The sequence below is a fragment of the Crinia signifera genome, chromosome 2, assembly GCF_055691185.1.
Source record: "Crinia signifera chromosome 2, ASM5569118v1, whole genome shotgun sequence".
NCBI lineage: Eukaryota > Metazoa > Chordata > Amphibia > Anura > Myobatrachidae > Crinia > Crinia signifera.
Window position 1 is genome coordinate 60832769 of NC_139218.1, and position 25949 is coordinate 60858717.

The 25949-nt window shown below is 42.9% G+C and overlaps 1 protein-coding gene across 1 annotated transcript in view; it reads right to left on the reverse strand.

Annotated features, from left to right (window-relative positions):
- Positions 1–1126: 1126 nt before the first annotated feature.
- CCDC92B (coiled-coil domain containing 92B) overlaps positions 1127–25949 on the reverse strand; it is a 68061-nt gene continuing 43238 nt past the window's right edge. Inside the window, exons 3-4 of the mRNA XM_083172236.1 lie at positions 15126–15173; positions 1127–2457 (exon numbers count right to left, since the gene is read on the reverse strand). Coding sequence (XP_083028362.1) covers positions 1718–2457; positions 15126–15173 — 788 coding nt within the window. The 3' untranslated portion in view covers positions 1127–1717. The remainder of the gene's footprint in view (positions 2458–15125; positions 15174–25949) is intronic.

A 25949-nucleotide genomic window follows, 5' to 3' on the forward strand; every position in this document is an offset into this window, starting at 1 on the left:
CCTGTTCCTCCCTGATACCACCACCCACACTGCAAGCCACCATGCAGTTAATGCAATGACTATAGTAGTAATCACAGATACTCTTGCAGCTAATGAGGGGCAGAGAGGCAGAGGTTTTTCTTGTAATTTATGTGAGCAGGGTAGCCGAGAGACCTGGGACACCCCTCAGATGACTTGACTGGAAGATATCCCATGAGCACATTCCCTTGTGGGTCAGTGAAATTTTCGTCAATCTCTTCCCAAATACCTGAATGGGATAAATCACTAAATAGGAAAATAGCCTAAATAAACCTCTGCCAACTCTCAATGTTTTAAGTTAGCAAGGCTTAGCAACATGGAGGAGAGGTCTGGTGATTTGGGGTGTTAATGAGTCAAATGTGGGTGTGCTTAGAATAAATAAAGGTGTTCTCCCCTAGGTAGAAACTACCAGTATATATGTACAGGGAGAGAGTAGGGGGTTGACTAGTTGTTACAGGATTGAACTGATATATTCACAAAGCAGTACTGAATGTAACAGCTTAGTATCAACATTGCCTAGGGATAAATCAAAGAATGAGAAAAACATTTTATATTTTGTTATCAGTGGGAGTCTTTGGCTTATCTGTACACATCGGACTTCATCTCTGAGAATTTCATGAGTGAAAGAAAGGCGAGGACAGGATACCATTTAAATGATAATTCACTGCAAGGAACGGAGCTAAGAAAGTTATCATTTCATAAAGATTAGCTACAGCCATAACTACAGAACACTGACAAATAAGTGCCTTCCTGTTTAGTTGCTACGCACATTATCATATACAGTAATTGTCAAAACAGTTTCTATGCATAATACTGACTATACAGCATAAAGCATTATAGAGAATATTACTTCAGCTTATTGTGATGTATATGTACTTTGGTATGTACTAACAAAAAGTGAACAATTGATGTAAATCAGATATTGAGAAACCAGCTCATTCTTTGTTCATTTGTGCAAACCGGAGTGTCATTTTAATAAACGGCAGATGCAAAAATAAATAAATAAAACATCTTTTTTCCTCATTGTAGAAAAATCCGACTGAAGTACAGTACAGTTTATTCACCTGATTCCAGAATTCCTTGAGTGCAAGTTACTATTCCCCCCCCCCCCCCTTTCCATTAAATGTATAAATCTTTACTTTAGATCTGTTAACCAGAAAATAAAAAATCCCCCAAAACATTCAGAACATATGAGTTCCACATTAATAGTATCCTTATAATTATGACCATGGGGGTCAGCGAAACACTTTTCATTTCTAAAATGTTGATAGTTAGGAAGGCTGAGCAGCAATAATAAAATATGCAAATACCGTTAAGGGCAGCTTACGTATGCCTGCTGAGAATAATGCGCACAGACTTTATTCTGCTTGTAGGAGCATATAAGGGGATCTCTAAGATTGATGTATTCTTCTCCTGTTTTTTTTGTCAGGTAATGTACTCATCCCTTCAGAACTGACATCAATGTTTAAAAAAAACAATTGGGAGGACATCCAGAGAAGGTAAGCTGCAATACTCCATTGGGCATTAAGAGAGAAATCTAGCGAAATATAGGAAGACGATTCTATAAGAGAGCATCCATTGCATCCGTTATGTGCATGGACATTTAAAGGACCAATCATTTTTTTACTTCAATCAGCACGTGGTTTACTGACGTATGCTACATATCTTCTCAACAGAACGTCATAATGTATGTTCTGGATTATTCGGAATCCCGTGAGTCTTGTCTGGCCACAGCCCGTCTTTTTCCCCTTTCACTTTTTGGGAGCTTTGCTTTCACAACAGGAATAGAAGACGGCGTATCTTCATCTGATGAGAGGTCCTCGGCCCACTTAGAGCAGGGTGCCATGGCACCACCAGCCTGGTCTGGCCCGCTTCTGTCCAGGCTGTGTGATTTTGGTTCTGTTCTCTGCTTGTGAAGGTGCACGTACTTCTTGGGGTATAAAAATAGTGCTGGGTCTGGCATAGCTTCAAGTTCATCGTAGCTGGTCATTTGTTCCCTCTGAAAATAGTCTCTTGAAATATCTTTGTCTACAGGGCCATCAGGCCTCCACACACTGTGGCTCTTGTGGACTTTCCTTCTCACCTTACCTTCATGATGAGGTGGCTTTACTATGGTGAAGTCGAGGGGCCTGGAGGTCACCCGACAGCTGTGTTGAGGACTTTGCTGCTTCTGCTTGAAGGTATGCAACTGAAAAGATAAATAAGCTGCAGCTTCAGTCTGCTTCTGCAGCTCGGTGTTCATTATAGTCACACGGTGACTTCTTCTCTTAAGCTCATCCAGGAACCTTCTCTCCTTGTCCCTCAGCTTAGACCTCAAAGCTGCAACTCGATTTTCCCGGAGATAGAGCTCCTTCTTTAGCTCGTGATTTAGCTGTTCCTTTTCACTGTACCTGGATTCCAGGATTCTGCACTTTTCCTCCATTTCTAGCTCGATCTGATCTGAACAAAACATAAACACGTTAGACACATGTAAACACATTAGAACAGTACATTCTTTACAGTTAACGTTCCATTTTCAGATATTTGGGCTAGATAAGCAATCTCTTTTAGAACATTTTGGTGCATATTTTCCTGGAAAGTGTAATGCAAAAATGCTTCCAGTTTTGTATTCTGGTTTATTGCCTGTATGTTATGCACATACATAGTATAAGGTCATACAGATGAATGACTGATGGTGGGGATGCCAGAGGTCAAAATACCAATGCTGGCATCCTCATAGAGAGGGAATCCTGTCAGGGGTATGGTACATATATACTTACCTTCTCCTAACCCCAACAGTCTCTCCCCACTAGTGCCTAACCTTAACCCTCATCCCTCACTGTCTGAACCTAGTCTTCCCGCCCCACAGCCAGGCTAACCCTAAGTCCCTCTTTATTGCCTAAATCTAACTGCATCATTATATGTGCACACCTAAAAAGTACCTTTTTACCTTTTCTTTGGGTTGGTTTACAACTGCTCTTATGCCCAAGATACGTAGATGCAAAGCTTTGTCTAGATCCTATAATTACAGCTACTTTTCTGTTGTATTTTTCTGTGAGACTAGAGCAGTTCTCTGTGATCCTGTTCTGAGAGCCTACTGCTTTTTCCTGTGAGTGTGTTTTGTGAGGGTGGATGATGTCCTGTCCCTGGGGTGTTCGCACTGGGGACCGATGTTTTAGCACTGCGCAGGCGTATATTTGCATATGTAGTCCTGCAGTGCGGGCGACTTCGGAGACATACATAGCCTCTGTGGTGCTCGCAGGGTGGGGGGTGTGGGGGGGAGGTGGGCAGGGGGCATGCACCCTGTGTTTCCTGGGCATACCCACGAAAACACGCTGGCTATGGTGACGGCCGGCTGACGTAATCGGACGTCAGCTGCACGCCCAGTTCTCGGAGCCGGATGCCATAAGTCTGTCATTTGCAAGCACACGTCATTTAATGGTTGGCGACCATCGAATGATTTTCGGGCCCGCGCTAGCCTGCAAATGGATGTATCTACAAATCATCCATTCGCAGTGCTGCTCGTATATTATCTGGGCGGCGCGGGGCGTGCATTCCTATGCCTGTGCCTGCGCATGCCAGCGCTACAAGGATCGTTAAGCAGCAAACTAACGCTGCTTAGCAAGCCAGCTAGAATGGCCTCCTTAGTGCAGTGTTGAGAATGTTATAGGAGAACACAGTAATGTGAAACCACAAAGATACAATTGTGCATTTGTGAACTTGAAATGTACATATTAAAATCAGTGTTGTCACTGCAACCCCTGCAGACATCTGAGGAGTATTTTCTACCAGCTAAACAGGTAAGATTTATAGGTCTGCTTGGAGGTTTCATAACCTCAAATTCTAAGGAGGAAGCTTCTGTGCACAAGCAGAAGCTCTTGATGTCCAGCTGCACAAATTGAAAAGCAATATCAAACACCACTACATCCCATCTGTATCTAGGCCCTTATTCTGGTTCACTCGCAAGGGCAAATTCCAAATCTTCAAAACCATGTGCACTGCAGGTGGGCCAGATGTAACATGTGCAGAGAGATTTCAATTTGGGTGAGTTATTTTGTTTCAGTGCAGAGAAAATACTGACTGCTTTATTTTTACACTGCAATATAGATCTCACTCTGAAGTAAAACCCCACCCAAATCTAATTCTCTCTGCACATGTCACATCTGCCCACCCCTGCAGTGCACATGGTTTTGTCCATTTCAGAAGGAATTTGCATTTGCGAGTGAACCAGAATAAGGGCCCTAGTGGCTATTTGGAAGACATTACGCCTGAAATTTATCCATGGTTTAAAGTTAATTGCAAATGAATAAACCTTAGATGCATAAAGATGAAAAATAAATCATAGTGAAATAGTAAGCACCGGGTATGAAAGAACGACACAGGTAATTGCTTATACAGTATGGAACCATGCTACTTATATTGTCTTATTTCCTCTGGTCCTCTGATGCTGAGTGGCTTGGGCAGCCCAACAGATACCTCCACCCAGCACATCAGACTTTTAATCATTCTCTTTTATTTGAGTCATGTCTACAAAATGTACATTCTATGAGCAGGTTTTGTAAACCTGCTTAAACATGATTTAATTAGTGCTGCTCTTATTCACCATGTAATACATTTATTCTATAGCCTTGTTGAGGGTATAAATCAAAAATGTTTTCCCATGTCACATTAACATTTGTATTTTTTAGATGGATAGACGGCTCTTTCTAGGAAAGGAATAGGAAACTGACATGGGCTGAAATGCACCAACAGTGATTACAAAGGAGCGGTATTAGTATAGGGCCCTTCTAAGGGATGTAGTGTATGATCACACACACTGATCGAAATTGGTCAAAGATAAAGCAAAAGGTTGAAATGGTTATTGGTCGACATGGTTATGGTCTATATGTTCATGTCAGCATTTTGCTTGTGTCAACCTTTTATCCTTGTCCACCTATTGCATGTCGACTTTTTTCAAGTGTCGACCTACAGTATTGCCTGTTGACCAAAAGTGGTCGAACTATTGATGTCGACTAGACATCATCAACCTTATGTTCCACACCCATATGCAGTCGCTGGCGATATAGTTAGATTGAACTGCATTCACATTTGAAGATGGGGATCTCCCCCCCCCCGTCATCTGTGCATGATGCTAAATCTGACTATATCATCAGCGACTGCATGCACAGGGGGAACCGGTGATGTCACGAAAGGTTATTGTTCACCACTATCAGTCAGTGTGTATGCAGTATTTGTTTTGCCCAGCGGCACTGTCGATATAGCATGTAGTTGGCTATTGTGTACGGGACAATAGCCTGGGGCTATATTAACTTTTAGTACACATGTTTATTTTATGTGTTTAACCATCTAACTATCTACACATATTACATGTTACAAAAAGAAAACATAGACTCATATATCTATTTCTCAGATACCCATAACTATCTGTTTGTCCATCCAGCCACTCTGTATGTAATGATATTTGTAAAAATAGTATTTTGGCAGGTGGCCCCTAATGATTGAAAGATAAAATAGGATTTTGGTACCTATCGGAAAATCCATTTATCTGAATCCGCAGGGCTACTGGAGTACTTTACAATGTATAAGTGTAAGGCTCCTCCCCCTCTACTACCCATCAGCCCCAGTTAGGAAAATGTAGGCCAAGATGAGATGGGAACAAGATACTATGCAGGAACAAAAACTGTCAAAGCAGGGAGGGTGTCCAGTGGCCATTGTAGATTCAGAGAAACAGATTTACCAGTAGGTACCAAAATCCTACTTTCATCCAGCACGGTCCACTGAAGTAATTTACAATGGGGAGGTTCCAAAGTTTAGCCCCACGGCAGGGACAGCTCTGAGGAACCTGCAAAACCAAACGACCACAGGAGTGACCAATGAAGCTAGCAAGTAAAACTTAAAGAACACAGACATGCGAACCAAGAACAACGGTGCTGCATAGCAAAGTCACATGGTGGAAGCACTGCCCATGATGCAGCCACTGATCTAGTGAAATGGGCAGATAGGGAAGATGACAGCTGTCTATGGACACTGACATAGTCGTACTGGATGGCCAGCCGAATCCTCCTTGCCAACGACTATTTGAAAATAGGCAGCCACCCCATATAGCAATATAGCATCATAAAGGACAAAGAGACAGGCCCTTTACATCAGTACGCAAGGCACAGACAACCGGCCGTTTAGAAGACTTACCAATATCATCTTTTAAGAAAAGAACCATGAGTGGTTGATTCATGTGAAACACTAAAACCACTTTAGGAAGAAACGATTCCTGATTAAGTAGTTCAGCCCATCCTTGTTAATAAGTAAATACAGTATGGGGAATTACTTGACAGGGCTCCTGGATTCGAGACCCATCGTGGTGTAGCCTAAACCAGAAGGATCACAGTTTTCCAAGGAAAGTATTTCAAGGCAACCTTCTGCAATGATACAATAGTTGTCAATTGCAAAAATAAATAAAGGGAAAGCTCCTCAGAGCAGTAGGAGGAGAATGGACTCCAACAACTTACTGTAAAAAAATAAAAATAACTAAATGAATTGCTCTTCCAGCAACTGGGCCAATTGCTGCTATACAAAATGGAGAGAGACGAAATGAGGACATTAAGGGTACACAGTCTGAGACCTGCATCTAAACCCACCTACAAGATAAGCAAAAGGTGAGGAAGTTGGAAGCTGTGAAAGGAACTGTGAATCCAACACAGCATAACTTCCTCCAACCCACCACATTGTGCGGATGCTAGAATGCGGAAGTTCTCCACTTTGTAGGGCAGCAGATTTAACGGAAGCTGTAAAGTTTGATGAACAAATGGACCCAGCTAAAGAAAGTCTTTGCCTAGGGGCAGAAGACATGGGACTTCTGCCAGAAGCCACTGCAGGCCAGAGAACCACCTTCTCTACGACCAATGTAGATCCACTAGAATTACCATAACTGATTCTCATTTAAGCCGGTGGAGAACACAACTGAGGAGTGGAAGGGGAAAAAAGAGATATACCATCCTGGACCACCTGGGAGTTGCAAAAGCATCCATCCTAACTGCTGCTGGATACCTGGTTCTGGGCTTCGATAGATGATGATAGTGCCTTGATGCCAAAAGATCTACCTGAGATCTTATCTACCCTCTCAATAACACTGGAACAACCTCTGGATGTAGAGCCCATACATCGCAATGAATAACCTGGCGACTTAGAAAGTCGACGTCCCATGTGTCCAATTTGAGAATAGGTGATCCTGTGATAGAAGTACACTCTGTCGCTCAGACTATTGAATAAACTGGGAGACCACTTTACATGGCTTGTTGGCTATGTGTGCTCTATGTTTATATACATGATCACGGTCGCATTATCAGATTGGACCTGGACTGGTTGGTCCCTCGGCCTGCCCTACTAACATACTAGCAACTGTGGCCAGGAGAATTCAATTCCACTGCACAAAACCATCTTGAAGCAGATGTGATCAAATTAGGGCCAGAGGAGGTACACCTTGGTCCGAGAGGAAAAATGTACTACCCGATGAAGGTAGAGAGGAGAGCCCGACCGTTAGGATAGAAGATCCAGTTGAAATGGTCTGGTGAGAAACTAGCCCAGTTGTAGTGATCGAAAAGCTGCAACTAATCTCCCCAATAATGGATGCACAGATTCATTGACCACTAGTTGGCGTGAGAACCTATCGGAGCAGTCATGGAATATCTTCAACCTTGTGCACTGGAAGGGAGAATCTCCCCATCCTGCATCCAGAAAAAGTCCCAGAACTGGGTGCGTCAGGTCATTAGGAGACTTTGCAAAGTTTACTATCCAGCCATGTCTAATCAACACCTGATGGGTTACAATGCATAATCTAGCAGAAGTGTATGAGAAAGGCACTATACTGATCCCTTGCAGACCCAGAAGCGCAGTCACCACCGATAGCACACTGGTAAAGACTGGGAGCCACAGACAATCCAAATTGCAGGTCCCGTAAGTGGAAATGAACATGACAGATCACAAAGCTTAGGTAACCTTGGCAAGGTTCCCATCTGGGAACATAAAGACAGGCATTCTTGATATCCCTGGCCATTATGTATTCAGAAAAGAATAAATAGCAAATGAATGCTGCTCCAAATGATGCTGGAGCTCACAGCCTCGGCATTGCTCAACAGATACTGTCTGTGTCCAAAGCGAATGGACACCAACTTAAACTGGTGATATACTGATATACCTTCTGGAGGTAGCCGATAATCCTCCCAGTAGCTGAACCATCTGCTGCTGGTTCAGCTACTGGGAGGATTATCGGCTACCTGCAGGAAGGATTGATTACCCCATTGAGGGTTACATGCGATTTTTTACTATGAAAATGTGAGTTTATCCAATAAATTTAAATGTTATCTTTCATCTACAATATTGTTATAGATGTATATTTTTTAAGCCTCCCCAGGATCTTTTGGAAAAACTCGGTACAGAGATCCAGAGAATAATAGACCCACTTTGAAACGCTATTGAAATTTACTCCCATGTGAGTGTGTCTGATAACAATCAAATATATTGTTTACCAATACGTTATTTGCACTATGGTCTTTTCTCTCCAAGTTTTAGGACACTTGGAACCAAAAGTCTTTTGAACTAGGGTTTATTTTTGGAATTGAAAACAAGAATATTAATCTTTGTGAAATTATGGTTACCTTTCATCATTATTTATTGTGCAATCATGTGTTCACTCCGCATATTATCAATGCAACCTTTATGTTACAAGTGATTGCAACCTAATTGATTGCAACTATTAAATTTTTGTAATGAAGGTTCAAAAACTGACCTATTTGGACTCCTATATCTTCTGAGGAAACTGCCACACTATTTGAACAGAGAAATGTGTAAAGATTGTGCTTCCTTGTCCGCCGCTAATGATCCACACCTGCTGAATTCCAGATGCCCTCCCTCCTGCCAGCCACTTTTCTAGCTTGGACTTTGACTGTCAAAGCTGGCTCACTCCATCGGCACCTGCCCTTTTAAGCCTCTATGCCCAGCTGCTGGTTAAGACATCTGCATCTTCACAGTACAAACAGTGTCAACGTGCCTGCCAGTACACTGCTGTCGCTAACGGTGAGAATGCTAAATCCATTGCAGATCACAAGTGACCGTGACTCTGATATTGCCTTTTGGTTCGAGCTGCATTAATTGACCAAAGTGCCCCAGTTATTTGGACCACCTATCGAGAACTTGGCTACAAATTACATGTGGTGAGAAAAATCAATTTGTAATTAGGTTGAGCATAGCATCCTCTTCAATCATATGTAGGATTCATTAGCGGAATACATTATTGGGCTGTTTGCTATACCATAGTGCATCTACTAATATTGCCAGGTTGCGATAACATAGTGCATCTACTAATATTGCCAGTTTTTAATGTTTAGAGCAGTATTCAATGCCCTGATGGTTAGTTATCGACGGCAGGAAGTGCCGATAACACGCCGTCAGTATATCCAACTCGCTCCCCTGAAGCGATGTAGAAACGACAAGTGTGGCCATTAAAACGAGGAGGCTCGCCAAAAAATGTGGTGGACTCGCTGCATTTGCGGTGAACCTCATCATTTAAGAGGATCCTCGCTGGCCACTCACGGCGAGGATTGTGCCCAAACATAGAATATGGTGAGAATGGCTTATTTTCGTAGAGGCAGCATTGAATACTCCTCTTGATGTTTTGATTGTTATCAAGTACGATCTATTACAGTCAGGGGTATTTTTGTGCAGGCTCCAGCAGGAACTGTGGCCCTTATTCTAGTTCACTCTTTCTGACAAAATATTTCTTAGATGGACAAAAGCATGTGCACTGCAGGTGAGGCAGGTGTTACTTGTGCAGAGATAATTAGATTTGGGTGGGGTTTTTCACCTGCAGTGCACATGGTTTTGTCCATCTAAGAAATATTTTGTCAGAAAGAGTGAACTAGAATAAGGGCCACAGTTCCTGCTAGAGCCTGCACAAAAATAGCCCTGATTACAGTGCAACTGTGTCTTGTGCGCTCTCTACATTTGTACCTCACAGTACAATTCAATATATTGGTTTGTAGTTATGAAGTATTACAGATATACTTGATGAGAGCTACATTATAAGTGGATCATTTTTTATTATTGAGATCTAGCTAACTCGTTAGAACGTAATAGATTGTAAAATTTAAGAGTGTTTGCCCAATTGTTTATTCTTTTTGTTGCTCTGGGACACCACTTCTGCGGTACTTTAACTATGTGGAGTCCAGAAACATATGAGGAACCTGGTAGACCTAATTAAGCCTCCAGTTCTGCTTCTACTACAAAAGGGAAACAAACAAGTTTAACCCTTTGAGTGCCAACATCTCTGTGAAAGACGTTCATAATATCCGCTAAAATGCCAGCGTCGCTCACATTTGTTATATAAATTCAAATAAAAAAAAATACTGCATTAAAAAAGATGATATTTCCTATATAAGGTAAACATTACAGGTCATTACGAGGAATAAAAATGTTCGTTTGTCCATTTTCACACTAATTCTGACAAATGAACCTGGCACTCAAAGGGTTAATTAAAACTTGTGTACAGTCTACGACACCATAGCAGTAGAGATAATGCAAAGTATTTTATATTCCAGCCTCACCCCTACCCCACCCAGGAAAAAAATATTTTATTTTCTGCTGGTGTTGTAATAGGCCTAATGCGGGTGTGTCTGTGACATCGCATCCACCTTAAATCAGGATTCTCCCAAGGAACGCAGGATGCTTTGGAGGCATGACAAAGATAGCAGGAATATATATGTTCTCAACACGTTTATATTTAAAAGCACCTTGACTCTAAAACTATTATTACAAACATAAATTCATTTGACAGCTTATTAAACTAGAATTATTATTTCTGAGTATTTTGTTAGTACTCTGTTGTGCAATTGTTGTAGATAACTAAATTATAATTTTATAGAAAAAAAATATCACATGTAAAAAATGGCACATCAAGTGCCAGTCTAATCAAGCTCCCCCGGGGAGCAGCCGGGGAAGCTCAGGGGGAAGTCGGGGGCGACTTGTCCTAAGGACAAGTCGCCCTAGTGTATGGGGGCCTTTAGGCTGCAGGGGAAGTTAGGCTGAAGGAAGGTTCTGGCTGTGGGAGGCTATAAGAGGGCTAAATTAGGCTGGGGAGGGCTCAGTTAGTCCGGGGAGTAGTCCAGCAGGGGTACATTTAGTTGCTGCGAGAAGGGTAGTCCGGTTGCAGGACATTTAGGTGCTGCAGGGGAGTTAGGCTGCAGGAGGGCTCAGGTAGACTCAGAGGCAGGCTAGGCCTGAGGGCAGGGTGCCATGTGCCCCCCAGCCTATTGCAGTAATGCATCACTAGGGCCACTGCTGCACTGACTGCTTATTATTCCTGACAGCCGGGATGAATACTCCGCCTGCCTCCCGGCTGTCAGGTCAGGCTGCAGCTGCTGCACGGTGCTGATTGTTCTGTCCAGCATTTATTTAGGCTTTATGAGGAGATGGGGCTTAGTGACCATGAAGAGGCAGGAATTAGCAGTAGTGAAGGGGTGTGGCTTAGCGATCATGAAAGGATGCGGCTTAGTGGCTGTGAAGGGGGTCGTGGCGCGTACTGCTCAGCATGTGCTGAGCACTGGTCTGGCTGGCTGAGTGGCTGGCTGTTGGAAGCAGGCAGACGCCATCCCACAGTTCTTACCAGCTCCTCCCCTTCATTTCGACTGTCCACTCCAATCAACATGCATAGATAAGCTCTGTCCCCAAACGAGGAGCTGATGCCAATAGAGCTTATCAATGCTGCTGCTGCCTTGGAACATGGAGGTTTGCATGTGATAAGGATCATGCAGCTTTACTCCTACAGATGCACAGCAAGATATTGTTTTTTTTTTTCCATTTACAGACACTCACCCACCCAGCCGCTGTGGCTTAACCCATGCAACTTCTTCTTACCCTTTGTATGCCTATAGCCCCTCCCCCCCCATCCCACCTGGAAGCTGTGGCCTACCCCCTGTGTCTTCTAACTTCCCACATAGCCCCCCCCCCAACTTTCCCACCAGACGCCTGTCGCTACTGTGTGTTGGCGTAATGTGTCAGTGTCCGTGTCTTAGTGTATCAATGTGTATCAGCAACTGTGTCAGCATCTGTCAGTCTTCATCTGTCCGCTTCTGTGTGTCAGTATCTGTATGTCAATGTCAATGTGTCAGTGTTGGTCTGTGAGTCAGCATCTGTCTGTGTGTCAGCGTTAGCAGCTGTGTGTGTCAGCATAAGTGTGTGAGCATCTGCACGAAGAGCAGTCTAAAGGCATAATAGTGGCATGCAGAGGATTCTAATTGCATAATTGTACCACTTGGAGGAGTTTGATGGCATAATAGTGGCACGTGGAGGGGTCTAATGGCATAATAATACCCCTTAGAGGAGTTTGATGACATAATAGTGGCATGTGGAGGAGTCTGAAAGCATCATAGTGGAATGCGGAGGAATGATGGCCTAATCGTGACATTATGTGCAGTCTGTTGATAACAGCAATTGGAGGAATCAAATGGCATTACAGTGGTGTGTGGAGGAGTCTGATTGAATGATAGTTAGATGCAGAGGAGTCTGATGGCGTAATAGTGGCATGTGGAGGAGTCTGATGCCATAATAGTGGAATGTTGAGGAGGTCATAAGTGTCAGATGTGCTATAACCAGCGCTATTTGACACTTACAACAATCCTCGGTCTGTATGAAATCAAATAACAGCGGAAAATCACCTTTCTCTGCGGCATCTGCAAACAACTTACCATTTTGCCGTCATCATATTATTGTATGGCAATGAAAAATCATTCAGATTCATCACAAAATGATAAACACACATTTGCTGCTTATCGTTTGTCACATATCTACAGGAAATGTGTGCGGATAAAAAAATTGGGGCCACTTGCTTGTGTTTGCCCCCATGCTGAAAGTTACCAGCTAGCCCCTGGGTAGACAGCAGGATGGATTGGATTGAAAAAGAACCACTTAAGGTTCGAAACGCGTCGGTGGACTTCCCTTGCACCTTTTTTCACTTTGTAGTGGGGACCATACTACTGGAGGAGCGGAAAGGACCCTGGACAGAACGTGGACTTGGAGAAGGGGCCCCGGTAACCTTGTTCACATTTAACCAGCATTCCTAATCTGTCCAGCCCTGACCGGCCACTCACAGCATAGTAGCCCCATTCCAAGATTTTAATGTTGTATTGTACCAATAAAGGATACCTGCTTTTACATAAAAGGATCCAGAAATTCTTTCATCATCATTCCAGCCCGGATCGGTGTCATTGAAAGAAATCGTTCTATGTGCAGTCAAAACCATTGATACGTGAGTATATGGTTTAGGGGTTAAAACCCCCGTCATATATCATCCAATTATACAGTATGACCTGGATGTAAAAGATCTTGATTTTGGCGAATACACTTGCTGATTGGTGTAAGTGTGTTTAGAAGGGGCGGCCCCCCGACAGAATAATATTGGACCACATTATATCATTGATCCAATTATTTTGAATTTCATCAAAATCAGTTCAAACAGGTTTACACGAGGGGCATTGCCTTGTTGTTTCTTTCTTGTCATTTCATATCTCTAAACAAGAAATATACGCCTTTGAAAAACACTCATCCGGAGAATTTGAGTATTACAGGGAAGTACCAGCCTCTGTATTGTATCTTTTATCACACTCATCACTTTATCTAGCGCCCATATTCACATTTCAAAAATAATTTTCCACATATCTGTAACCTTTTGGGGAAACTAGGTGATCCCCCCTTTTTTGAAAATAACATAGGCAGCTGAGAGCGCAGTACCAACCGCCCCACACAAACCTAAAACCAGGCTGTGGGAGGCAGTCAGGCTGTGTAGCGGAGGTGGTAGGGAAAGCTGTTGGGATGTACCACCGATAATCCGGCAAAATGTATCATCCGGCACAGTGCTGGAACCAAGGATGCCGGATTAGTTGTTCTACCTGCAGTTGCTTTACATCCTAGTGAAATAGTATCTTGCTATTGATAATTATCTTTCCTCTATTTTGCAAGTAGAGTCAAACTATAATATATATTGGGTTACAATATAAAAAAAACATTATTGAGCTACAATTGCTGATATTCTTAAAACAATATAGTTTATGGTAGTAGTAGTAATAATAATAATAATACCATTCAAAAAAGTGAATTCAATAATATTGTTTTATTATTATCATCATCATAATCATCATCATCATCACAATAGTAAACTAATATTTATATTGTTTTAAAGATCTCAGTATTTACATTGCAGTGGTTATTTTATATTGATTTTTATATTCTTTTAAAGCTACAGAGTTGAGTCATAGTCTCAAGCGTCCTCTAGAGGAGACAATCTGTATTTTTTTTGTTTTATATTTCGACAGCATTTCTCTGGAAAATCTATAAAGCTCAAATTTTTATGCCACATACACACTAGACCAGGGCTGGGCAACACCGCCCCCCCCCCCCCCAGATGTTAATGAACTACACATCCCAGAATGCTTTGCATTAGTTTTGCTATGTGGCCCTGCTGAAACTGATGCAAGGCATGCTGGGATGTGTAGTTCATCAACATCTGGAGGGGCGGTGTTGCCCAGCCCTGCACTAGACTAATTGGAAATGATACAATGTCGCTCATGATTTCCCTTGAGCTTTCTGGAACTCATGCACAAACTGATCTCCATGTTCTGTAATACTGTCCCATATTGCTGTTTACATTGGAGAATGAGCATTTTGCAGATATCAGCATACCTAGTCCCAACTGTCCTGATTTTCACGGGACAGTCACAATTTTGTGTGACTGTCCCACATTCCACCCACATCTGGAGGAGGCAGTTGGGGGTCTCCTTGCCCATTTCTGCTCTGCTTAGCATATCATGGGCAATTGACACTGTGCACTTGCATCTATGCCGTGGGAGAGAGAAACAGAGGGGCATAGCCAGCAGATATCAGAATGCTGGCCATGGCCCTACAACAATGAATTTGGGGCATGGGCTCATGTGAGTGGACTAATCATAGACGCCCCTAACCACAAGGCCACGCCCCTAATTTTGGCACTTATATCAGTGTTTCCAGCCAACATAAATAATATTGGATAATAAAGTAGACTGTTCATAAACTAAATTACTAATTAGGAAAATTTAATATTACCATACCTTGCTGAAAATTCTCTGCTTGCTTTGTTTCCAAATCTTGTGTTAGTGCTAAGGATTAAAGAGGGAAATACAAAAATAATATATTAGCCCAATCAGTTAGCCATGTGATAATGGAAAGGACATCGGAATCATTGATCTTTCAGTAATTCCATAAAAGTTACAAAAAAATTACCAAAATGCTCCGCTTTACTATAATACAAACTGATTCAGTATCAAAAGACCTCTTACATCATAAACCCTTTCAAGTCCAACGTCTAGTCAGACTCAACAGCCCTAGCGCTAGTAGCAGATTCAATGGTGAGCCACTTTAACATAAGAACATTAACATCGTTCAACATTCAATGTAGATATTTTTTTAAATAAAAAAATAATAATAATTAAAATTGATTAAAAAAACTGAAACCAGACTGTTTGAACTGAACAAAAACAACAACATTTTGGTCTGTTGCCATTTCCCTATACATGTCACCTTATTTATTAGAACTAGGGCCCACCTAGAATATATAGGATACAGGACATCTGCTGGTATCTGGTCAGAATGTTGACATGCAGAAGATCGACATGTTCTTAATGTCGACAATTAGAATGTCAACATGAATTATTTTTTTATGTCGTAAATTTTATTGAATGAATGTAGTTACATAACATAGTCAGCAAGACAAACATATAATTGTGTCAGCATTTGCAGTACTTAATATAACGAGTCACTGCAATGAACAGATTAGATCAGAAATAATGAAACATGACTATCTTAATGATTCAAAAGTGAAGTGAGATCTTTGGTGTTATTGGGTGGCGTTAACCAACAACTCCTTAAATAGGGTAGTGGCCGGAGAGTTATACAACTTAGCTCGATGTGGGCTTATATTGATGGATCGTCACTATCACTTGGTTTCTGGGAATAGGTACGGGAGTAAGCTGTGCGATTTAAAGGGATATATGGGGGGAAGGGAAGGGAGGGGGGACCCAACGACGGGGAGAAAGAAGTTATAGAAAGAGTCGAGAATGGTAAGAAGTAAGTTAGATCTGGGGAGATAGTTTATGTGCATGTGAAAGGGAGTGTTAAGATTGGCCCGGGAGGGGGGTGTTGTGATATGTATACCATGGGAGCCAGACAGAGTGGAATTTACGAACAGTGTTGTTTTGTAGACTTGTGATATATTCCATTTTAGCTATGAACCACATTCTATTAACTAGTTCTTGTCGGCTAGGAGCATTTGGGTTTTTCTAATTGCTAGCTATTTGATGCTTAGCCGCGCAGGCCGTGTGTAGAATCAACTTATTCGATTCATTTGGGAAATGGTCAATTGGGGCACATAAGAGTAAGTTAATGGGTTCGATGGGGGGGGGGGGAGACACACAACAAGCTGAGAGAGGAGGGCGAGAACCATCTTCCAGAAATGGGCTATAATTGGGCAGGACCACCAGATGTGGTAGAATGTCCCCCTCTGTCCACAATTTCTCCAGCATAGGTCTGATGAATTAGGATAAATGCAGTGAAGGCGAGTTGGGACCAGATACCACCTGAAATATACCTTGAAGGAATTTTATTTTATTGATACGCTAATTGAACATTTTGAGATAGCTATTCGAATTGATTCCCATTCCTCCTCCTCAAGATGCCGGCCCAAATCCTTTTCCCACTCAAGTTCGTGACTATCTAGGGTAGGAGTATCTGTTATTAGGATAGTCACAAAAAGACAAAGTTGGGCTCGTCGCACTAGGTACTGATAATGTAAATATCAGAAGAGGCCCCCAGTATTTATTACACTTAAATCAGTGATATTGGCGGGGTGTGCTACCTTTTGACAAGAAATTTGAATACATCAAGGGGAGAAGGAAAGACTAGGCTTGTCATTATTGTGGTGCACCGCAAGGAGGTATTTTATATAAAATGTAACTTTTATTCAATTATTCACTTAAAAAGCGACATATAAAACCAAAGACATACAAAATAGACAATTAACACAAAAGTTTTAAAATTGGGGAAAAGATTCCTCACGTAGTGAGACCCCAATGTCACAGTATCCTGTGGTTTTTGTTTGTCACAGCAGTGCGTCTTACTATATAGGGAGTAGTCTGCAGACCTGAACAGATCAGTGAATTCTACCCATGTGATAGTGTTATATCTGAGTAGCCTTTAAGTTACAATGATGAGTACTAATCCTCTAACTGCTAGGGTACTCCAACACTAGTTGTTTAAAATATGGTTATAGTGGGGAGATATAGTGATCTGATAGGTCTAGGTCTGCTGAGTTTTTAGAGGCAGTATTACATGTGTGCTAAATGGCAGTATAACTGTCTGGAGGGTAATCAGCTGTTGTGGTGAATATATCACCTTTTCAATTCACAGGTGCCACCCAGCTGACCTTCCAACTGACTGAGTTATAAATAAATCAAGAGATCCAAATTTGTAGCATATTCATGGTGCACATAGAATGAATTAGCATCAGAGGGGTTAAATGCTTATGGTCACTCTGTATGGGTGATAGGTAGTGTTAGGTGATGATATAACTGTCTGGAGGGTAATCAGCTGGTGTGGTGAATATATCACCTTATCAATTCATAGATGCCACCCAGTTGACCTTCCAACAGACTGAGTTATAAATAAATCAGAGATCCCAATTTTATAGCATATTCATGATGCACATAGAATAAATTAGCATCATCGGGGTTAAATGCTTGCGGTCTCTCTATATAAGTGCACACTTGCAATACCATAAACAATACTAAAATACTAGCCCTGTCACCCCCGACAGATCCGGATTACAGCGCACCCTTGATGCTGACAGATATCCTGGCACCAGCGGGGTAACGCCTTCGGTCTGACGGCAGGTGTAACTGTCCCTAATCTGCAGAACTAGGTAAGTATTCACCATTTGTATCTGGACATAGGTGGAATGGGGGTAGGGGAGGCATAGTTTAACAATGAACCATGTGCCTTCACCGCCCACTGGACAGTACCGGAGGGCTGCGCACACTGTTGTGACAAAACAATGTTCAATGACAAATCATAAAGGAGGACAATGGGGTGCAGTCACTAGGTGGACATGGTCAACGCGCATGTCGCTACTCGCTTCATCAGGACCATCTGGTCTTTTTTTTTTTTTATCACAAAATCGCTCATTTTAACAAAATTGCACCTTTTCATGACTAAAAAAATCGCACTTTTCATCCCGAAAATCGCCCTACATCGCACTTTCTCGCACTTTTCATGCCGGAATACACACCTCATTAAAAATGCGATTTCTGGAAAAAAATGCGATTTTAAAAAATGGCGATATAAGGCGATTTGAGTTTAAATCGCATTTTCGGAAAAACGGTCAACACAATAAATCTCGCCCCAAATCTCAAAGGCTTTTCAGGGCTTGGTAAACTGGGTGTTCGAGAGACAGACAGAATATCTCTGATATTAACTGCTCTATCCCTCGGTTAAACTTCCTAAGTACTAAAATATTGCAGACCTCTGAAAACACAATTGAATGCAAAAAGAGTCCGATGCTGTATTGAAGAAAATGCAAACTCCATTTAACATCAGAATTACTATTCTGAAATACTAGGAGCCTGGACTTGATAAGATTGTAATAGTAGGAGGACAGAAAGAAAGTAAATTCATGGATCTATTCATAGACCCTACAATCATTTAGGAAATGTATACTATTATGTATTTATCTGACTAGTCATTGACTACAGATATTCCTGGACTGAGACAGGTGGAGTAAGGTACACTTGCCCACAATTCTTTCCATTTCACCTGAAAAGTAGAGATACTATTGCCGCAGATTGTCTGGTAAATTGCTACATTACCCAAATCGCCGCATTATCCAGTGTCTATCTTTCTCTGCAAAATGCCCAAGCACACGGAAAGTTAGATAAATGAGATGCAGGACGTTTCGGAATTGAAAAGCAATTTATTTGACATGGAATCGGATTAGGGGCCAGTTTTCTAGCGCATTAAACAAAGCTTGTTGTATCATTTGAACTGTGCCTCCAAGCAATTCAGTTAATGTATGCAGGATCTCGCATGCAAATGAGTAAGTGGGTGAAGTCACTTAAAAATATAGGCAATCAATAAGAGATGTAATAGCCATTTCCCATTCTCCATCAGAATGCCCTTGGAGAATAACATTTCAAGGAAGATATATTTAGAGTTGACAAAATTCCCTCAGTAAAGCCAGAAAGCTGCCAATCTAACATATTGTGCGGGTGTGACATTAGTCACGTTCAGCTGGACAGGGGAAGCACAATTTATTTTGGCATCTTAGGCAATTGGTATCATGAAAAAAGACTTAAAACTGCATTTTATGATTCAGCTGGGTATGTTGTAACTGACTGAGACTACGCTGAAGGCATGAACAGACCATAATGTGATTAACGTTTAATCATATGCTTTTCCTTCTAATTCATAGTGAAAGACTGCGAAGGCTTTTGAGAGTTAAACGAACAGCAGGGGATCCGCACTGAACTCCTTATGTAGAATCTCAAGATCTGATGACCTCGTTCTGCAGCACTATGCCTATTGCAACGTGGAAAACGAAAAATCCCATTGATTTAGGTTATGACTTTTACAGTTCCGTTATAAAGAACAATTGATTCTTATTCTTAAGTGTTACGAACATCTGAGATATGCTTGAGTTGTAAAAATGGATCTTAGGTGAAGGAACAAAGGGCATTTATATGCAAATCTACATAAAGGCATGCAACATGCCTAGCACCAGCCACATACAAATATGTGTTTTGCAATATATCAGACACTATGATATAATATGGTGTGGCAGAGAGAGCAGCTCTCCACATGAGAGTAATGTGGAGGATCCAGACCAGGTTTTGGAGCAGAAGCCAGGTGTGTAATCAGCAGCTCCTGTAATTTGCTGATATAAGTGTTTCCAGGGAAGAAGAAAAATGCTCTTGAAGGTTGATTAGCTGCCCAAGTGATAGGCCGGGGTGTTGGCTATAGTAGGGACCACTGGATAAATTGTAAGAGTAAATTTAAAGAGGGATTTAAAAGTACATATCAAGACTGTGAATGAAATCTTAACCCTTTGCGGTCAGACTGGCACTAGTATCAGGTCCAACGTCAAGCTGAAGTCGACACCCAGGGCCCCGTGCTCTCATTCCTGCATGTCCGGGAGAGGCAGATCCCAACCCTTTGGACGTGACTGCTGTGTGCACTGAGCACAGGGGCCGCTGTCAGCTGCGTGCCGAGGGGACATCCTGCCGAGGGGACATCCTGCCAAGGGGAATGCAGGGTGCTGCCTGTCTGAAAGTTGGATCCTGCCGCTGAGTCAGAGCCAGGGAGCGGACAGGGGGAGGGGCAGCCAATGTAGGCAGGGGCTGGCCAGGTTCTGAGGAGCAAATGAAATACGCCCTTTCGCACATGTCTGCTCAAAAAAAGAGAAAAACCCCATCCCAACCTTTTGACTGTCGACCTTCCCCATGTCGACCTAATGCTTGTGTCGACCTATTGTCCCTGTCGACTTTCCTGCATGTCGACCTTCCTGGATGTCGACCTAGTGACCGTATCCCAAGTATAAAGCATCGACTGTCGACTTTCGACAGTGATGAAAGTCGACTTTCCTGCATGTCGACCTTCCTGGATGTCGACCTAGTGGTGTCGACCTAATGCTTGTCGACCTAGTGACCGTATCCCAAGTATAAAGCATCTAAAACACTTATGTACCTGCTAACATTGCTTCCCTGAAGGTTTTTATTTTAATTCACTTAGTTTACGGATCGTAGCTCGCATGCGCAATGCCATCCTGCGATAATTTCCTGCTACTTTTTTCATCGCTGCCCGTACGCAAGCTGATTGACAGGAAGCTGACATTTATGGGCGTCACCCGGCATTTTCTGAGAGTGTCAGGAAAAATGCGGGCGTGCCCAGGTGTTTGAAGGGAGGGAGGATGTGTATCGTCAGCTCCAGCCTCAATCCTCATTTTTCTATCTTACCGGCTGAGTAGGTCCTGGGCTAAGCACACACCGTTTCATGCTCGCTGCAATTTGCTGGTGTATTTCAATGGGGGTTTCACTGGGATACGCCAAGAGTTTATTCAATGCTAGGATGGAGAACTGCTTTCAGCATGATTTTCGCCATGATTCACCGTTTTGCATTTGACATGTTTTTAAGGTGAACTGGAAATGTATCTTTTAAAATAAAGGTTTTTTTTGGGGGGGGTCAAAAAAATCAGATTTTTTTTTCTGTGAAGGGGCATGCTATTTTTATTCATGTGCTTGCAGCACATGAATATATATTTAATTTGTAAATTTAAAAAAAAAAATTATACATTTACCAGCAGGGGGCCGGGAGTCGGAGCCGCTCATTAAATGTTCACTTCACACTGGTCCGGCTCATTACATATGCACGAGCGGGACCAGTGAAGTGGCTCCATACCCGTGTCCCCTGCCAGCTCTCCTGGGGGGGCAGCTTCTGCTACTTGTGTCCCCGGGAGCCCTCCTTCTCCTCCACAAATTCTGGGGCAGGCAGGGAAGCTTCCATCTCCCTGCCTGCCGCCATCCCCTGGCTCCCTGCAGCGGTTAAAATTTGCCTGCAGGGGCAGCGAGCCCCTGAGGCATTGAATAGGTTGACAAGGAGGGCTGGCAGCGAATGCTGCAGCCCTCTGGAACCCTGCGAATGTGCAGTGACTCTATGTAGCTCATGAGAATGTAATATAGCACAAAAGTACATTATCCTGTACAGCCTTTATCCATCTCCTTGGCAAGATTAACAATGGGGCACACGGGACTACAGCCCCAGGCAGGCCCATCACCATGACAGCATGATGTTGACCAATGGCCAGCTGGCCCCATGGTCAGCCATAAATCTTGAGTATTAAAACTTGGCCTGATTCAGATGAGATTGCAAATCGACTATTGGTCCTTATTCAGTAGGGGACGCTAGAATGTAGAAATCGCTAATCAGCTGCGCGTAGTGCTGATGGAGGTGGTGGCGCATTGTTGGGTGAATGCAGTCTTGACAAACGAAGGTGTGTCCAGATTGTTTTTGTGGTCGGTTGTGGAGGCTGCATGACGTCACACACAGCCGCTTCAACCCAAAACATGGCGACCCTGTATCTGCCTTCGCAGCTAGGCTGCGCACACAGGTTGCTACCATAGAAAAGCGAGTGCTCCACTTTTCAACTAATCACTCTGATTTTTGCAATACAATTTCTAGAGTGCGCATTGTTAACAAAGATTGATTTGACAATATAGCCAAGCGACCTTCATGTTTAGAGGTCCTGCCAGCATGACTGAACGTTAACGGCGACTGATACCGTTTAGTGTGATCGGACAATATCGGCCGCCTGCGTCCGTGTCCAATATGGTTAACTATATCAGCAACAGTCGGGTAGTGTGTTTGTGGTGCTTAAAGATTTTTTGTGTGATCAGCAGATTTTCAACCGATCGGCCAATTTTTTGGGCGCATCTGGGTGCATTCGGGTGTTCGGGTATTTGGGACGCGGGCCAGTTCGGCTGCTCAGGTGTTTGGCTATTTGAAAGGTGGGGTGCTTGGGCATGTTCAGACATTTGGGTGCGTTTAAGCACCTGGGTATTTGGGGTGCTCGGGCGTGTTTGGGCACTTAGGTGTTTGGGTAGTCTGGAAATTGGGAGTTGGGGCGTTCTCGGCTCCTGATTGGCCGCTAGGCGGCCAATAGAATCATTCAGTGGAGAGGCGTGGAAGATGAAAGATCTCTGCGCCTCTCATCAGTCCGATGCGGGGAGCTGCCGGAATCGCCGGCATGTGACAGAAGACCAGGACTACGTCGGATCAAGAGGACAGATCTTCGCAGGAGGGCCTGGGTGAGTTGGATTTCCTTCCACAGGTCCCACATGGATTTCTTCGGACCGGACGCTGACACAGATGCCGCCGACATGGACCTGGACGTCGACATGGAGCCGAACGCCGACATGGACCAAATACAAATACGAATGTCCCATCAATATGAATACGAAAATTCATATTTTTGGCATAGTAAATGCCAAAAATACTTATACGCCCCCCCAAAAAATCGTATTTACGTATGAAAATACAATTTTTTTTCATGAATTTTTGTTAGTAAATTTCCCCTACTGTCTGTTTTCCTGTTCTAGTGTTACCGGTATACATGTCAACATGGTTTTAATGTTGACTTTCAGAATGTTGACATGGATAAGAGATGGACATTGAATATGTCAATATTGACAGTGTCACAATGTGGTCATGAGATAACAATGACACCTGATTTCTGCCAGTTATAGGCATACTGTAGGCTGCAGTTAGGGGTTAGCTAAAAGTCATATGAAAAACTGCATGGTTGACAGGACGAATGTCTAAATTCACTATCAATATTCAGACCAAGTTGACTTCTAATGTTCTGATGTTGACTTGTCGGCATTCTGAATGTCAATGTTCTTTTTTACCACACAAGCCTGTCATGAAGTGTCCAACTCAGGGTCCTGTCCATAGTGTACACTGAGCAGTACTGACTACAGTAGCTATATTCATTTCTCTGTTGAAAAGTAGACAATGTAAAGGTAGGAAAACGACCTTGTTTCCAGGATGCCAGCAGGCATGACAGGAAGAGATGATGCACAGGGTTTCACAATGTGGATCTCCATAAACAAGACAGCGCCGCAATTTATTTTATATATTAATTTAATTTATTATGAGGAGGCTTTAATGCTTAAAATCTATTAAGCTGAGAATCACACTGAAAAATGGTTGTATTACTAAATAATGTTGCAGAAAAGATAGGTAAAGTACTGCCACATTATAACACCTTCTGGTGGTATATAGGGCCTAATTCTGGTGGACTCAGTAAGCAGCGAAATTCTGGACGAACGTCCGCCCTCCCCCCTCCCCCGCTGCCGAATCCCTCGGTACCATGCGAGGGGGTGTGTACGTGAATACATCCTCTCGCATGCAGCCGAAGGGGAGAGAAAACATTCAAAGTAAAAGTTAGTCTAAACTGATGTTTATTTCTCTCGGTGTCCTCTCGGTGTCCTCAAACATCGGCTTGCCCACATTCCTAGTGGAACGGCCAGCGCACGGGGACGAGCATAAAAAGCTGGGTGTTCCCCTGCTCTAGGCTGATGTCAGCCCTGCCCCCTCCCTCCCCGCAGCAAACAGCCCAGCGAGTGTGTAACTCACCAAGGGCCAGATGCAATAAGCTTCAAAAGTGATAAAATGAAGAGTGATAAACCACCAGCCAATCAGCTCCTGCCTGACATTTCTTCTCAAACACACCTGTGACATGACGGGTAGGAGCTGATTGGCTGTCTGTTTATCACTCTCCATTTTATCACATTTGAAGCTTAGTGCATCTGGCTATGAAGCCGCACGCTGCCCGGTTTTGCACATGCGCAGAAATGCTCCGATCATCAGGGCTGGGGACGAATTTAGATCGATACAAGCCATCCTGAATCATCCTTATAGTACAGTGATTATGCTGCAGATTGATGACTTTTCCCATAGTAGTAGTAGTAGTAGTACGTTTATTTATAAGGCGCCACAAAGTGTCCACAGCGCCGTACATAGCAAACAAAAAACTAATTACAAGGTAACGTACAGGGTGTGTTGAAAAATACAGTATAAATAGGGGTATAGCTGGTAGAAATAAAATCAGCATCAGTTCAGAAGTAGGTGTCAAAATTGTCGAGGAGACTGAAGATAAGGTAGAGGAAGGGAAGAACAGGACAGGAGCGCTGGTGAGGTAAAGAGGTAGGGTGAGTACGTGAGGCAGGAGGACCCTACTCATAAGAGTTAACATACTAAAAGGAGGTGGGTGGACGAATGAAAAACAATAGGAAAGTAGGAACGGATGGGAATGGAGGCAGGATAGGAGTATCAAAAGAGGTTGGGAGGAGGGATAGGCTAGTCGAAAAAAGTGGGTTTTGAGGGAGCGCTTGAAGGAGGTAAGGGAATCAGAAAGCCTGATGGGTGGTGGGAGGTTGTTCTAGTGCAGGGGGCAGCGCGAGAGAAGTCTTGGACACGGTAGTGGGAGGAGGTGATTAGGTGAGAGGTCAGTCGGCGGTCAGCGATGGAGCGAAGAGGACGGGAGGGAATGTGGATAGAGATCAGTGAAGAGAGGTAAGGAGCGGTGGAGGAGGAGAGAGCCTTGTAGGTGGTGGTGAGGAGTTTAAAGAGAACTCGGAAGGGAATGGGGAGCCAGTGAAGAGATAGACAGAGGGGGGAGGCGGAGGTAGAGCGGCGGGAGAGGAAGATGAGCCTAGCAGCAGCGTTAAGAATGGATTGGAGAGGTGCGAGGCGGGTGAGAGGTAGCTGGGTAGTGTTGGCAGACAACAAAAAGTGTTGCCATAGGCAGACAACACAAAGTGTTGCCATAGGCAGATGGGTAGTGTTGCCAGGGTACAATTTTGATTTGTCTTTTATTTTCACTTCCTTTAATAATCTGATGGTGCTATCATGAGAAATCTCTGTATCCATAATGTCTTACTAATCACTTTTGCATTGACAAGTCAACAACCTGGAGACCGTGCCAGATATTAAGCGCTGTAGCTGCAAAAAGAAAACATTTTTACAGACAGCAATGTAACTGGAGTTCATGTACCAAGCAGCCCCAAAATGTCATAACCAATCTGTCACATTTCAGGATGTAAATTTAAATCAAATCTTTTACTAGGCAGAATGTTGAAATGTTAATATTACAAAATAAATAAATTCTATTAAAAAAACTAATCTGAAATTAGAATTGTCATTTCACTGTCACCAATTACCCAAAATAATATTAGGCAAAAATCATTGGCTAAAAATTACCTTACTTATGGTCAATCCAAGTGCAAGTATATTTCTGTAAGGCAGACTTTCCAAAATCCATGTTTGGTGAG